Source organism: Aptenodytes patagonicus, chromosome 7, assembly GCF_965638725.1.
Source record: "Aptenodytes patagonicus chromosome 7, bAptPat1.pri.cur, whole genome shotgun sequence".
Lineage (NCBI taxonomy): Eukaryota > Metazoa > Chordata > Aves > Sphenisciformes > Spheniscidae > Aptenodytes > Aptenodytes patagonicus.
In genome coordinates, this window is record NC_134955.1 from 59,499,050 (window position 1) to 59,513,980 (window position 14,931).

Consider the following 14,931-nt stretch of genomic DNA (forward strand, 5'->3'; position numbering starts at 1 on the left):
TTTTGTGGTTCCATCCTGAGCTTTTTGCTTTTATATTTGGATAACCCACGGGGCTAGGCAGAGTGAAGCAGGAGGACTTTTCCCTGATCCGTGGCTCCCCCACTCCCAACCTCCACAGTAATTTCTGTCATTTTATTTCCCCCTATGTTTCCTCCTCCGATTTAATTACTTGCAGTCAGCCAGGTGATGTCAAGCAGACCCATTAAGTCTCATGTGATAATTCACAAAAAATACAGATATTTTCCCTAAGACTCCCTGTGTTATCTTTTCCATACTCCTTTGTGGCTCTTTTTTGGCTATGAGACCCTGGTAATCATAAATCTACTAAAAGCCAGGAAGAAAGGACTGCATTTTTCAAGTTCTGCACAGATGGAAAAGGAGAGACATTTCTGGATGAAGCCGCCTTCATTGCAGCACTGTCTCGAAGTGCAGCCTCATTGGGACATGAGGAAAAATTTCTTTACTGAAAGAGTGGTTAAACATTGGAAGAGGCTGCCCAGGGAAGTGGTTGAGTCCCCATCCCTGGAAGTATTTAAAAGACGTGTAGATGAGGCACTTAGGAACATGGTTTAGTGGGCATGGTGGTGTTGGGTTGATGGTTGGACTCGATGATCTTAGAGGTCTCTTCCAACCTTAATGATTCCATGATTCTATGATTCTATGATTCTCATTGCTACCCCCAACTGCTCTCCCTGAATGCAGTAGTCTCTGTACCTTAACTGGTACCTTTAAGCTTGATGTGACTTATCTGGGGCTGGAAGTGCTGCTGACACCGTAGCTAGCAAAGCAAGGAGGATACAGCAAATCTGTGTGGCCAGCCCAAGCATGCCACACAGCCCAGGCGCTGTGCTTGGCTGCCCACTCTCACCAGGGCTGGGCAAAAAGGGTCAAAGTTGACCCCTACAAGAAGGGTTAACTCCAAATTAGCTAATTGTGAAGAGATGGAAGACAGTGGGTCAAAAAGGGGTTACACAAAATGAAGCAAACAGAATCGCCTGCAGACATATATATTTTTTTTAATTTATAGTTTTGTAATATTGAAACAATAGTCTATAAATCTCAACGATGAATGCTGGATTTTAGGTACCAGCTGTGAACAAAGGATTTCCCAGTGCAGCCTGCTTCTATCAGATATGAAGTTAAGCAGATTTGCTTTAACTTCAGGCAAATAAGTGGTCCTGGTACAGAGGTTTGCCATCCCACAGATGTAAAGCACTGAGGAGAAAATGTTTTCAGAATAGATAGGGGTGGATATTAGGTTTTGGGTGTAAAGGGGTCCCTAGTAAGAACGCTTTCCCCTCCACATATAAATAAAATGTCTCAAATCTGCCCTAGAGCATACTGCAGCGCATTGGAGTAGATGTTATGCACAAACATGAACAATGTTGTAATTAAGACCCCTTCATGATGCAATTTTTATCTTCTTTGCAAGTAATTGCCTATGGTGGAAACCCAGGTGGATGAGTCTGACGACTGGCATGTTACTGTAACATAAAAAATCAATAGGGGAATTAGTAATATTTGGAAAGGTATGTGAAACGATGAATCTTCTCCCACACATACCCATTTCTCAGTAACTTTTGTGTATTCTTAGGAAAATAAGGCAAATTCTAGAAGCTACACTCATGACTGTGTATAAATACTGATACCTGCCAGATTCTTCTCATGGAGAAGGAATGTGACTGCACAATAGTGTGACTAAAACCCATATTTATTACCTGTTACGCATAGTTGACATAAGTATTAATGGTGTATGGTTCCAAAAATAACAGAAAATTTTGCTGGAGCTTCGTGAAACCAACGTTGCTTGATTTACATTTAAAGTAATGGACTCCACAGAGGGTAATAGAGAGGTACTCACTGACCTTTATAAGAGGAATGTTTTCTGGTCTGTTTTCAGGGAAGCCCCTTAAAGTGGCAGTGGGAGAGTTGTGCTTTTTGTGGGTAGGACGAGTAAAGAGTCTTCAAGCATAAAGAGTTACACCTCCATTTAGGGTGAGACAGCAAGCTAGCAATGGGTCCCTGGGGGCACTTTAGGTTTTGAAAGATTGATGAAGTGCTTTGCAGGAAAGGATTCCCCTTGTGCTGTACTTGTTTTATGTTCCTTTCTGTTATTTCACTGGAGGCCAGATAACAGGCTTAATCCTGTTTCCATTTAAATGAATGATGAAAAACTTCCATTGGCTGCAGGGAGAGCAGGGATTGAGCTTGATGTGTTGCTTTATGTTACAGTAACAATTGGTTGTCATGCATTAAATATTGCTCCTGGGGTCTGTATCCGTATTTCAATCATGAGGTTGTAGGGGGGTTCTTTGCTGCAGTTTTCAATTGCAGAGAAGTCTGAAGGCAAAGTTGCTGTATCCATTGGAATCTGGATATGGCATTACAAATAATGCCATGGTAAGGCCCTCATGTCTGTACAGTTAGGTGTGTTCTCTTTGTTTTAAGGATAATTTAATTAATTTTGACTAATTAAGGAGCCCATGGCAATTGTGGTTCCAAAATTCACCTGAAACGAAGACAACGTTGGGTCCCAGACTTTCTCTGATGAAACCAGCGGCGTGCTCTTGCTTACTTTAGTACAGCAAGGCTTGTAGTGACTGGCAAGGCCTGTGAAGGACCCAGTGTCACGCTGGCTGAGTGTGACTCTCCCGGGGACCATGTTTTCTGGGCGCCTGCTGGCTCGCTGGGCAGGGGGTTGCTGTGGCCCCAGGCAACTGATGCTTCCCCCACCTCTGGAGCTGGAGGTGGCACGAGGCACCTGGCAGCACAGGCAGGTGGGCACCATCCAGCCACAGGACTGCACCAGAGATTGTTTTTAGCCATTCCACTTCCACATGGCAAAGCTAATCCAGTGTAGTTGCCTTCTTGCTGGTGCATTTCTCTCCCATCCTCCCAATCTGTGAATCCGAGGCAGAGTGAGCATCCCCAGGCAGGTCTGGAGGATGCAGGCAATGCCGCCACTGCTGCCAGTCTGCGGCTCTTGCACCAGTTGAAGGATTAGGCATGCTGGAGTGAGCTCAAATCCCTCAGCTGCTAGTGTCAGATATGGAGAAGCTGCCACGAGACATTAGCTTATCTTAAAAAAAGGGATGGAGAGGTATTTGCTGGGCAAGTACATCAGCAAAGGTGCAGCTGTTCTCCAGGTATCTCGCGTAACAAAGCAACAGCAACTCGTGGATGAGCTTGATTTTATAAATTCTAGAGAATATAAATAAAATAATGTTTAGTCTTTCTGATCTGAATATATTGCTCCAGTAACAGAATCTAGCTGTTTCCATGCTACGTAATAAAAATACAATTTATTCTGAATTTTCTTACCTCGTTCTTTATGGACATGTCTGCCAGCGTCATTGCTCCCTCTGTAAACGTTGTGAAGAGTTTTCAGGCTCTTACCCACAGCCTGGAGGAGGTCTGTGGGCTACCTGGAGGCTATGCGAAGTGACTGATAAAACAAGCCAGAGTCAGTAGGCTTTAGTGTACAATGGGGGATGCATCTGCCATGGAAATCTTTTTTGAGACCCACAAATCAGAAAAGACTGAAAATTGCTGCTGTAATCTACCCAGATCCTCTTAATACTTGCAGTAATGTGCTCCCTTTCATTAAAATGATGACAGTGATGGGGTTGGGTGGGTTTGGGTTTGCAGCAGTTGCTATAATTTACAAGTGGTGTAATTTGGCACGGTGGCAGTGCAGCGATACAGTTTAGCACCACCCAGTAGCTTCTCGTGTATTTGTGTGCAAGTGAGGCATTACTGAGGCAAAACGAAAACAAAGACCTATATGCAAAAGGGGGAAAAAAAGGATTTGTGTGCAAAGTGGATTACCACTTGATATTGCATTGCCAAAAATTTTTTAATATGGCTTGGGCTAAGGAAGGGAAGTATATATAAATATATATAGGCCTAAAGTTAATAGGACAGTCATGAACTTAAGATTTTTGCAGGACATAAATGCTAACAGTTTTATTTAGGCCTAAGATGCGCTATTTGCTTGTTGAAAATCCCTGTTACATCTGAAGATCTCAAATCTCCAAAATTTGGAGGATTCATTTTTTTCTTTGTATAAGGAACTCTTTTTCCCTCTGGTATAAGAAAAGTGGTTGGGAAGTCAGGAGAGCAGGAGTTGAAATCCTGATCCGTATTGACATGTCACCTCAACAGTATTTGCCAGTGGCATTTCTTGCACATGAAGGGTGTGTTTTAGCACAAATCTAGTATACGTATATTAGTCACGAATATGCAAGCAAGAGGTAAAGAACATGAATTTCTGTGAATCTACAGAAGAAAAATAGTTATTAATGCTATACAAAATAATGGCTATGTACTTAACACGTGGATTCCCCTTTTCCACTTTCTTTGCTACTAGCATGAAGGAAAAAAGAGTTCCTCTGTGTTTTGCACTGTGTATTCTGAGACTTTTAAGTGCGTCAGCGGGTCTGGGTATTAGGCGTCAGCTGGATTAACGTAATTCATTTCTTCAGTTTACCTAACGTGGCTTTTGGTTCAAGGTCTGCTTGCTTCCAGTTTTAAATGTGTAACTCAGCTGTGGATGTCACGTTTATTTTGTCAGTAAGCTGTAAAATATTGGTAAGTTTTCATGCAAATGTGAAAAGCTTCACTTGCCAATAGATACATAAAATAAATGGAGCATTCATACTGTTGGACAGTTTTCATAACGTTTGTGTGATACAAGTTATTCCTCAGGGCCTAATATTTTTATATAAAATAGATTATCAGTTCAAAACAGCAGCATACTGTAGTTTTTTTAAGTCTATGAACACATACATTCCAGTTTTAATTTAACAGGCAGATTGCATTCAAAGGATTAGCAGATCCCTTGTAAAACATACGTTGTAAGTAGTTCTGATGATTTCTGTTGGTTTCTTTTCCTTTAGATGTTTTCAGTAGTATGCAGCAAATTCACTGTTTTTTTTCCTGATTTTGTTGGTTTTGCCCTCCAGTGAACAGAGTATTTGCCAAGCCCGGGCTTCAGTTATGGTCTATGACGATACCAGTAAGAAATGGGTGCCAATCAAACCTGGACAGCAGGGATTCAGCAGAATCAACATATACCACAACACGGCCACTAACACCTTCAGGGTAGTTGGAGTTAAACTGCAAGATCAACAAGTGAGTAACTGTATCGAGTTTCCTGTAAATTAACCTTTGATCTCGTTTGATACCATCAGTTCTATACTTAATGCAGTCTAGCAACATTTCCTGCTCCCTGCAAGGTGCCTATGAGTCTGTTTACTCCAGTCATTCAGATTTTGTATAATTTTTTGTGCACAGAATATATCATAATTTATTACTGCTTATTTGCAAACAGAACTTTTGGTAAATGCGAGAGAGATTTTAATGTTATTTCCCCCCCCTCCCCATTTTTGCTTGTGAAATGAGTCTTATTTCATTCTGCAGGTTTTGCTCTCAGCTCCCCCAACTTACTTTTGGCTCGTTTTTAGTACTATGTATAAAAAAGAAAAATAAATCAATCATTCTGCACTGCCATCTTGCAAAGCGCGATTATTACATTGCTGTGATAAGTAATTAGTTCCTCATAATGCATTTTAAAATCCTAGGTGCACACCGTGATCTGATTTACTGCAGCCTAAGTCCGTGGGACCTCCTTGGGTATTAAAGGAGTTATATGGGATTTAGATAATCAGAACTGGGATCAGACCCTCCTCGGCCACCAGCTCCTGGCAGCCTGGCTCGCAGGCATGCTGGGCGGTACATGCCATCCGTAACCAAATGTCATGTTTAGACCCTAAATTACAAAAATATACTTGGGGGGGAGTAGCGGTGCTATACTGTTGTGCCATTTACATTTCAGAGCAGACATTTCAGAGCCAGGTACTCCCTCTGTGTGTTGGCGTGAGGCCGGTACAGTGGTGGCAGCCCAGCCTGCCCAGCCTGCCCACCTGCCACGCTCACCTCGAGCCCTCAGCCTGGCAGAAGAATCAGAAGAAAGTGGGTGATTGATTTTCTGTTGGTTCAGAGAGCGGTGTTGCCTCCTGGGAAGGTGTGACGAGCACCGCCACCGGCACGAGATGGGCAGGGGCAGGGCAAGCCAAGCCAAGCCTAGCCTAGCCTAGCCTAGCCTAGCCAAACTGGAGAGCGGGAGCCGGGGCACCACCACCCGTCAGCTGCCACAAGTGTTAAACTGAGCGATCTGCTCATGGAAATGCAGATGATGTCCCTCAGCTGTCAGCTGTAATGATGCTTGGGCCAACTGGAAAAGCTAGTCAGGTTGCTTACTAGAAGTGTTAATGACTTTTCTACACTGTCCATATACGCAGTTTTGAAAAAAAAAAGCCGAATAGAAATAGGTGGGGGTTTTAGCACATCAGTTTTCAGCTCCTTACAGTGCACTTCCGAAACATCTGCCTTACCTTCTGCCACTGCTTTTATCCTTCTCAGTAGAGCAAAGGCAATATATTAATGTAGTTCCATTTCAAAAATAGAAAATATTTTTGAAAATAAATTAAATACAGTGGCTTCTTAGTCAGTTGTGAAAGCCGGTACTGCTTTGTAACAGGCCATGCTAGCTGTTTATTTTATGTAGCCAGCAGGTGAATGTAAATGATTTTCCTGTGACTACAATCTAAGATGGGTCTGAATAGCTGGTGTAAAACAAGCAAAAGTCATAAAGTCTACATATATATGTAAGGGAGACTACGTACCAAAGGTCTGTCTTAATCAGAGTATACAATTTAAAGAGTAGGATATATTAAAAAGTCAAATCTTGATCTGTACTTTAAACATGTTTTGCATTAACTGTAACATTCTATTTGCTTGCAAATGTTCCTACTTATGAGGAAGTCCTCAGACAGAGGACTCCTCCACCGAAGAGGCTGCATGCCATTTAAAAATCATCTCAATTCAGAAGGAAACAGATAGAAGAATATATTTTTCTAGAGTTTAAAGACTAAAAATCCTCCCTCAAACAAACAAAAAAGTACACGTTACCTTAGTCACTTAAAACTGTCTAAAAGAAAGTATTCACCTTAAATATGATTACAAAAATCCAGTATTATGAATGAAGTAAATTCAAGACAGTGTAGCATAGTAGTATTAATAAAAGAAACATTCTGAAAGTGTCAAGATTCAGAATTTAATATATTTTATATGTGTCTCATGGAATCATAAGCTTGCTAGGCTTGCTAAGTATTTGTATTTAACGAGAACAAAAATGAATTTCAGTTAAAATAATTCTCTGTACAAGCCATTTCATGCTTGCTCTCAGGTTGTGCTAAATCACACTGAAGTGAGGTTTTAGTAAAAGCTGTTGCTTTGGCAGGAAAGCCATGTTTTTCTGAAAAGAACCAGTCTTCAGCTAATATGTGATTTGGCATATAATGAAGCTAATGAAGCTACACAGATTTCCAAGAGTTGAGAAACTAGTTTAAAATATGTAGCACAACAATACCACAGAGGAACGATTTTAAGTTTTGTTATGTACTGTTTGGCAAGGCGCAGACTAGAATAATCTTCATGACTTCACCCTTGCCTGCCTTTAATGTTTCCCTTTTAATTTTTGTTGTTTTATGTTACACCTCTAATAATCTCTCTCTTTAATTTTCATCTTTTTTTCTTCACGTATCTTCTTCTCTAGGCTCCTTTTGTTGTCTTTGTCTAGCTGCCTTTCTGTTTTCCAGCCCTTTTTTGGCACATGTGTTAGAGTTTATGATACTGTCTTCTCATTCTGCTTACTGTATCTGTGTTTATCTGCTTCTCTAGCTGACGGTGTCTAAAATGTTCACCGCAAAGAAATATGGTTTTTAGAGTGGCAGAACTCGAGCTTCATTCTCACCACCGGGAAGTGGTCACCCGACCTCTTGTTCTCCTTATGTGTCTGGGTGACGTGCTCATCACAAGCTTGCGTGCAGTAGCAGCGCTAAGTTACAGACCAGCAGTGCATGAATTCCCCTTTCTGCTCTGCACAGACGTGCACATTTGCATAGACTCATGCTGGCATGAGCAGTAATCTTCAGAAAACCAGAAGCAGACTTTTGAAGCTTTGAAGTAGCCACAGAGGCCAGAACTGGTTTGAAGCTAAGGCCAGATCAGTATTGCAATCGCTTGATGTCAGGAGCTTTGATGCTTCCTTGCAGCCTTCATTTTCTCATAGCCCAGCAGTCACAGGCAAATGGTTTACCCCTGTGTTGTGACTTGCCAGCTGTCATTGTAACCTAGCCTGTTGTAAAGGTGAAGTGTGCAAGCTTCAGTCACCATGCAAGAAGTTCGCAAAGCTAAAAACATACAAGTGGTCCATCTTTATGGCTTAGCTGACAAGCAGTAGCTCCCCAGTTCAGAGTCCTCCTCAACTGAGGGTTTAAAATGATGATTTTGCATCAAGTGATTTCAGCTCAGCATGATCTCATCACCGAAAGGCATGAGCTGAACAAAAGTAAATCATCTCTCCTGAGGGTTTGGTGTATTGATGTGGCTAAGAAGTGAATGTAAAAACAGGGCCTTGGGGAAGGTGGGACGTTTTACATTTGAGCCTAAGCCAAAACTGAAATGGGGACAGCATTCTTGCGATATAAACTAAACCACATTTTTTGAAAAATAAAGAACCAATTAATTACCGCTGTAACTTATTAGAAGTTGGTCAGGTTTGGGCCTGCTTACAGAAATAAAGAAATGTAGCAGTTTTTAGTTGCTACGCCATATCCTCCCTGTTTTAGCAATTATTCGACTGCTCCCCATGAGAGGGGTCTGAGTGCTTGCAGCGCGGCAGACCCCAAGCTGATAACAAACTTCTGAACCATTTGTACTCTGGAGAAACAAGCAAATGTCTTGTTCTGGTTCGATAAGCAAGAGTATGGGCGGTAAGACTTTTGTGGGAACTCTTCCCATGATCTTGGTTGTGGTTACACCTCAGATGTGGTCCTGAGGCCCCATCAGTTCCTTCTAGCCCCATTCCTGTGAGTCCTGTCAAACACCACCATCATCACTCCTGACAATTTATAGCTCAGCAGCCTACAGAGTGCAGTCAAAGGGAAGGGCTTCTTGGTTTTGAGCTTTTTTCAGAGATCCCAAAATTCTCTGCCTGCCTCAGAGAGCCTACACTTGAAACTGAGATGAAAGGGTGAGGAGAGTACCAGGTAGAAGTGAAGCAAATCATTTTTTTAACATTATAGTGATAGGAACATTGAAAGGTGTCAACATATTAATACTATGCACAACTGGTCTGTGAAACTCCTTGCCATATGAGATCATTGAAATCCATAATTTAACAGCATTCAAAACAACGCAGACATTTATATCAGCAGCAAGACTACTTTGTTTCAGGATAGGAAATAGTAAAAGGGGTTGGGAAAGAAAAAGTAGGCCCATAAAATGTCATGTTTCAGCTTTTAAGATAAGCTCTTGGTGAAGGGTTATAGGAAGAACTGTTTGTTATGGACAAATCCATTGCTTCTTTCTGCAAGATTTCCAGTAAGTTTCTCCAATTCACCTATTAGAGACTACAACTGAAGATGAAAAGATGAACTGTTGGTCTGCTCAGCATGGCAGATGCTATCTTACTGGCATATGAAGCCTTAGAGTAAAGATCCCTTAGAAACACCTGTAAACCCCCCCTGTGCTCCAAACAGGGAGACCTTCTTTATTTTAATTACTGCTCTGAAGCACTTACTTATCATCATGTGCCTTGCAGAGTCTCTACACCATCTGTACAAGATATATTTGTGCACTCATTCTTAACAACAGCAGGAGAACCCCTCCTCTTTTCTCTGTTTTTTAGAAGCATTAGCCAAAGGAGATAAAATGAAACTCTGGCTATTTTATATTTCCCAGTTTTAAACTCTCTGTTTTGAGTTTGAAGACAAGGTATAACATGCGTAGGCATTCTGATGATTACTGAAGGTCAACATGCAAATTCTGTCTTCATTCTACTCAAGGGATCAAACCCTCAGAGCAGAGCGGATTCTCCGAGTTCCTTGGGTTGATGTTCTGGGAAAGCAAATTTTGAACAGTTTGCCTGACTTCTATTAAACGATTTTTGGCATAGGTTTTTACAATTTCTGTCTTTCATTATACAACTGCACTGCACCCTCTGGTGCTCTTTGGACTTCAATAGTGCTGTCCTTTGAAACGGAAGATTCTTTTAGTAGGTGAGAAATACTCACTTTGCAAAGCCTGGTAGAAGCTTACAATCTTTCTAAACATTTCCTCGAAGATCCTGGCTGTGCCTTCCCTTGGTTAAGCTACTCAGAAGTGGTTGGAAGACTTAAAAATTGGTACATGTTGAAACTGTTGGGTTAGTAAGCCAGGCATGAGTCTACTTGATGCTCCAGAGACTCCTTGAGTGTGAGCAACATCAGTACAGGCTCTCCCAATGCTCAGTGGTAGAATGGGCATGATGTCACCATTTTTCAAGAGAAAAGGGCTATCATCTAAGCTGTCAGCTTAGAGTGAGTTCACGGCTTTGCTGTGACCAGAGCGACGTGGTTTCCACATCGTTCTGGTTGGTGTGGGTGGCTTCCCACACAGCATGCTGGTGATGCGTTTCCCATTTTCAGGGGACCAACTCTTGGGAGCCTGTGTACCAAATGTAGGCTGCCCCTGCATCTCCCTTTGGATCACAGGTCAGGAATCTCTCTGTGAAATGTGGCAAAAAAAGCAGTGTAGGTCTGATTGCTGCCAAGTGCATTTACATGGAAACTTAATAATGATATTGGTTTGAGAGCAACAGTTGGACCAGATACCTGATGTTCAATAACCATCAGGATAATTTATGCCTAAAGCTAGACCAAGTATTCAAAGACTATCATCTGCTGTGTCACTGTTTAATGCTGGCTCAGGTAAGTAAATGCATTATAGAAATAGAGTATATCTGTAATTATCTACTGGTGTAGTGGCTTCTTTGCTGGTTTCTGTAATTTTTTATGTATTAATATAGTATAGTTATCAGACATCTGTTAACTATCTGTATCAATGAGACAATGTCATCCTTCAAAAATAGGAATGTGTGAAAAACAATTTGCTCCTTATGTATTAGGTGCTCGTCTAATGTTTTTCAGCTAATTTAAATTAGCAATCCAGTGAAAAGTCAAAACTCAGAGCTACGAGTCATTCATCTTTGGAATTAGTTTTAAAACTCTGCTTTTATACTTGAGAAAAATTGTCAGTCATCTAGCAAAAATATTGTTAATCTAATATATGTTGGAGTTTTTTAGATGCAATAATAGTACTAACAGAAAATTTTCCAAAGTACTGGTCAATCAGACTGCAAAAAAGTTGTATTGGTAGGTTTTTCCGGTGTGTGGGATCCACCTGTAACAATAAATGCTGTACACAGGTGGATCACACACACCAGAAAACCTGTGTACAGCATGTATGTGTACAGCATTTATTCGTTACTGGCTCTCTGTTCCCTTGTCTTCAGTTGTTGTTCCCATCTTACCAAGTCCAGGATGGTAAGACTCGCACTAAGAGTGAGATCCCAGACAGCGTGCACCAAGGTCCCTCTTCCTACTCCTGTATACCAGTGTCCAGCCTGCCTAATTTGCAGATAAGCCATACAAACTAATTTGATGGAGGAATTCCATTGATTGGCTTTCAATGAGGACCAGAAATTGTGGGATTGTTCAGGCTCTTGATGGAACTCCAGCCAAAATAACTCCATTTGTAGAGACAATCTCAGATATTCAAAACCAGATTTGCTATATCTGAATAATGAACTTCAGACTTTCCCTGCTCATAATTTTAAGTTTCTCTGTCCCTGGTTCCCTTCTGCCGCCAGCCTGTGTGGGCTGATGAAGAGGGAGCCTCCATTTCCTACTCCTTCTCTGTTTTCAACTGCACTGTGCCTGTTTATGAGAATAATTATGATCCCTTCTGTTGGCATTTTGTTTCTTAAGTTCACGTCACAACAGAGTGCCATTGTCAGTCCACACATGGGTATCTCAGGGGTGCTGTCTCTGCCATGGGTCCTTCGGGCTTATTAGTGGTGTAGCAGACACTCCTGCCTCTCCACCTTCAGCTAGAGCAGCTTACACTTTTAGCGTTGGAGGTTTCTGGTCAGATCCCAGGTGTACTGTGTAGCTGGGTGTACCACGTGCCCTGCCCGAGGGTAAACAGGGCACCGTGTTTAGCAGATTAAATCAAAACATACAGAAACAGCTTTTTGCTGCAGTCATCCCTTACCTGGAAATTATAGTGCGTACAGCAAGGGAGGAGGTGGGAGAGGAAATATTTGGTTGTCTGGTTTTGTCATTGCCTATCTGATTCTAGAGAAAAAACTCTCTCGACATAAGAAGCTGGTGGTGATCAGGCGCCTGGGAGGAGAAAAGCAGAGCCAGTGCAATGAGTCAAACGTTCATCTGCTGTAGGGCAGGGTTAGTGCCAAGAGCTCTGTCTGGCTCTTTTTCTGACAATTGTGCATGATCATCCCCCAAAAGATGGCAACAGCTGCTGGTCCTGACTCCTGACATCTGTCTGCAGTATCTGCACAGCTGTATCCTGCAGAGGTGCTGTAGAAAACATGAGCAGGTAATAGATTTTGCAAAACTAGCTTGCAGGTCCCTGAGGCTGAATTGAACTGTTGTAAATCTCCCCCCCAGATGTGGGTCTTCTGTCATCGAAACGCAGACTGCCTTACCGTACAGCCGTGTAGGAGCTGCTATATGAATTGCCTCTACCAATTTAATTAACCTTTATGAAAGGGTTTGGGTTCTTTTCCCCACTGAAAAAAGAACTATTTTTAATCTTCACCCCTCTCTTTCAAATCACAGGTAGTGATTAATTACTCAATTGTGAAAGGACTGAAGTACAATCAAGCAACACCTACCTTTCATCAATGGCGCGATGCACGGCAGGTCTATGGCTTGAATTTTGCAAGCAAAGAAGAGGCTACCACGTTCTCCAATGCAATGCTGTTTGCTCTGAATATCATGAACTCACAAGATGGAGGTAAATTAGCAGTCACTAAGCTCTTTATTTATCTGTGACATTTTACAGTGCTCGTTATCAATCACCTAGTGCAGTTGTATTGGATAGTATGCCATTATAAAACATGTTATAATAAAAAAAGTTGGTCTCTGGTAGACAGCCTTTAAATCAGCATTTGCTGTGGTATGAATTGTACACATTTTCAGGTTTTATTCGCCTTCCTTCTTATTTTCCAAGGTGCCTTAACTCGCGATAGGAAATCATTGGTTATTTGGAAATGCCTCAGCAGGCAGGTAGCCCCACTGATTTATGTGGATCTGTGTGTGCGTTGTGTTACATGTAAGATGGCAGAATATAACTTTAAACAGAAGCTAGAGTAAAACTAGCAACGTTTTATAAGGCAGAACTTGGAGCTGGTATTTCCAGTGTGTTGGGTGTCAGCTACAGCCATTGGCTCTTGTGGGCCGGCTTTCAAAAAGAGGGTTGTGTGGTGCCTTGGTTATTTCATAAGGCAAAATGGAAAATCTTGTACTCTGGACATTGACTGATGTTGTTCCTAAGTACTATACTGACTGCAGCTGAAGTTTGTGGTGAAGTTTACTGTTCCGTGAAATTGTCATTGCACTAGCTTGACGAGGGCCCAACATAAAGTCCTGGTTTCTCAATGGAAAGCAGTTTCTGGTCTGCGGTATCTGGATGAAGTACTGCCCTCAGTTACACGCCTATGACCTCTGCAGCTCCTGGGCTGGGAACAGAAAGCAATCCTTGTGTGGTGTCCTTTTTTCTGCAAAATACACACCGCAGCCCTATTTTCCTTTCAAAAACACAGTGAGTCAAGGTTTACATCACTTGCTGCCGTCCAGGTTTCACTGCAGTGTTCACTGGCAATGGACAGCAGCTCTCTAGAGAGAGAAGTTGTCTCCTGACAACCTTCAATACACAAATATGTCTTACTAAAAGGTGTATTTGTAGTATAAAAGTTTATCTTTTTTCTTTTGCTATTTCCATTCAGCCTATTAAGCTGACAAATGCAAAAGTCATCAAAAGTCAAGAAATGTCTTAAATGCTGAGCTATATTTAGAAGTACTGAGGACTGAATTCTGCCTTCTTCAGCTTGAACTTTTTCAGCTCTAGTTGTACCACAGCAGGAGACTTCAAGAGGAAATCTGGCCAATACTCACCAGTCCTAAACTCATGCAACTCTGAAGAGTACAGAGCTCGTTGGCTGCTCATACGTGCTCAACCCTTTTACACCACCAGATCAGACTCCAAAATTTGGATACTTTGACTATGGTCTTGATGTAGTGACTGGTTTAATGTCTATAATGCATCTGCCTTTCTTCTGAAAGCCATTAAGTTTGGGGGTTTTTTTCCATCTGTCTCTTCCCGTCAAAGGGAGTGGGTTTTTTGCAGGATTTTGAGGTTGTTCCAGGGAGGTGCCTTGTGGAAACATGAGTCTCAAGAAGGGAATGTATTGCTCTTAGGCTAAAATGAAAGAAACTATCTTAAAGTGGATACTTTAATTATGTTAGCTGCTCCTAGCAAAGAACAACAGGTATTTTAAGAAAGTATTTTTGAGTACTTGAAAAGCCTATTAGATTTCTGAGAAGTTTATGAATATACAGCAAATAATAATTTGCATTTTTGGGGGTATTCTTTTATTCATTTACTTAGCACACCAAAGTGTGTTAGATGCTTTACAGACGTAAGATCCAGCCCATGCTGAAGAGCTTGCATTTAAAGTTTGTAGTTGTCACATAGACAGACATGAATTGGGTCACAGATGAAAAAAATTCTTACTTTCTTTTCTAGAAAAAAAAATGGTCTGGTATACATTCAGTCTTCAACAACCTCTTTTCTCTTATACATAAAGTGTTAAAAGTTTCAAAGATTGGTAGTTGTCCCATTCTTTACAGCTGAGCTTGTCAAAACCTGAAATTTGGTTTAAAGGGAATTTCAGTATTTGTGGTTTTTTAAAAAACTCTGATTCTATGAAACAAATTCCCAAAATATCCATTTTTATCAAAA

The 14,931-nt window shown here is 41.4% G+C and overlaps 1 protein-coding gene across 7 annotated transcripts in view; it reads left to right on the top strand.

Annotated features, from left to right (window-relative positions):
• Positions 1 to 14,931, top strand: part of EVL (Enah/Vasp-like) — a 164,288-nt gene that overhangs the window by 82,131 nt on the left and 67,226 nt on the right. For all 7 annotated transcript variants that reach the window (XM_076345442.1, XM_076345443.1, XM_076345445.1 and 4 more), the window contains exons 2-3: positions 4,965 to 5,133; positions 12,747 to 12,924. In XM_076345442.1, coding sequence (XP_076201557.1) covers positions 4,965 to 5,133; positions 12,747 to 12,924 — 347 coding nt within the window. The remainder of the gene's footprint in view (positions 1 to 4,964; positions 5,134 to 12,746; positions 12,925 to 14,931) is intronic.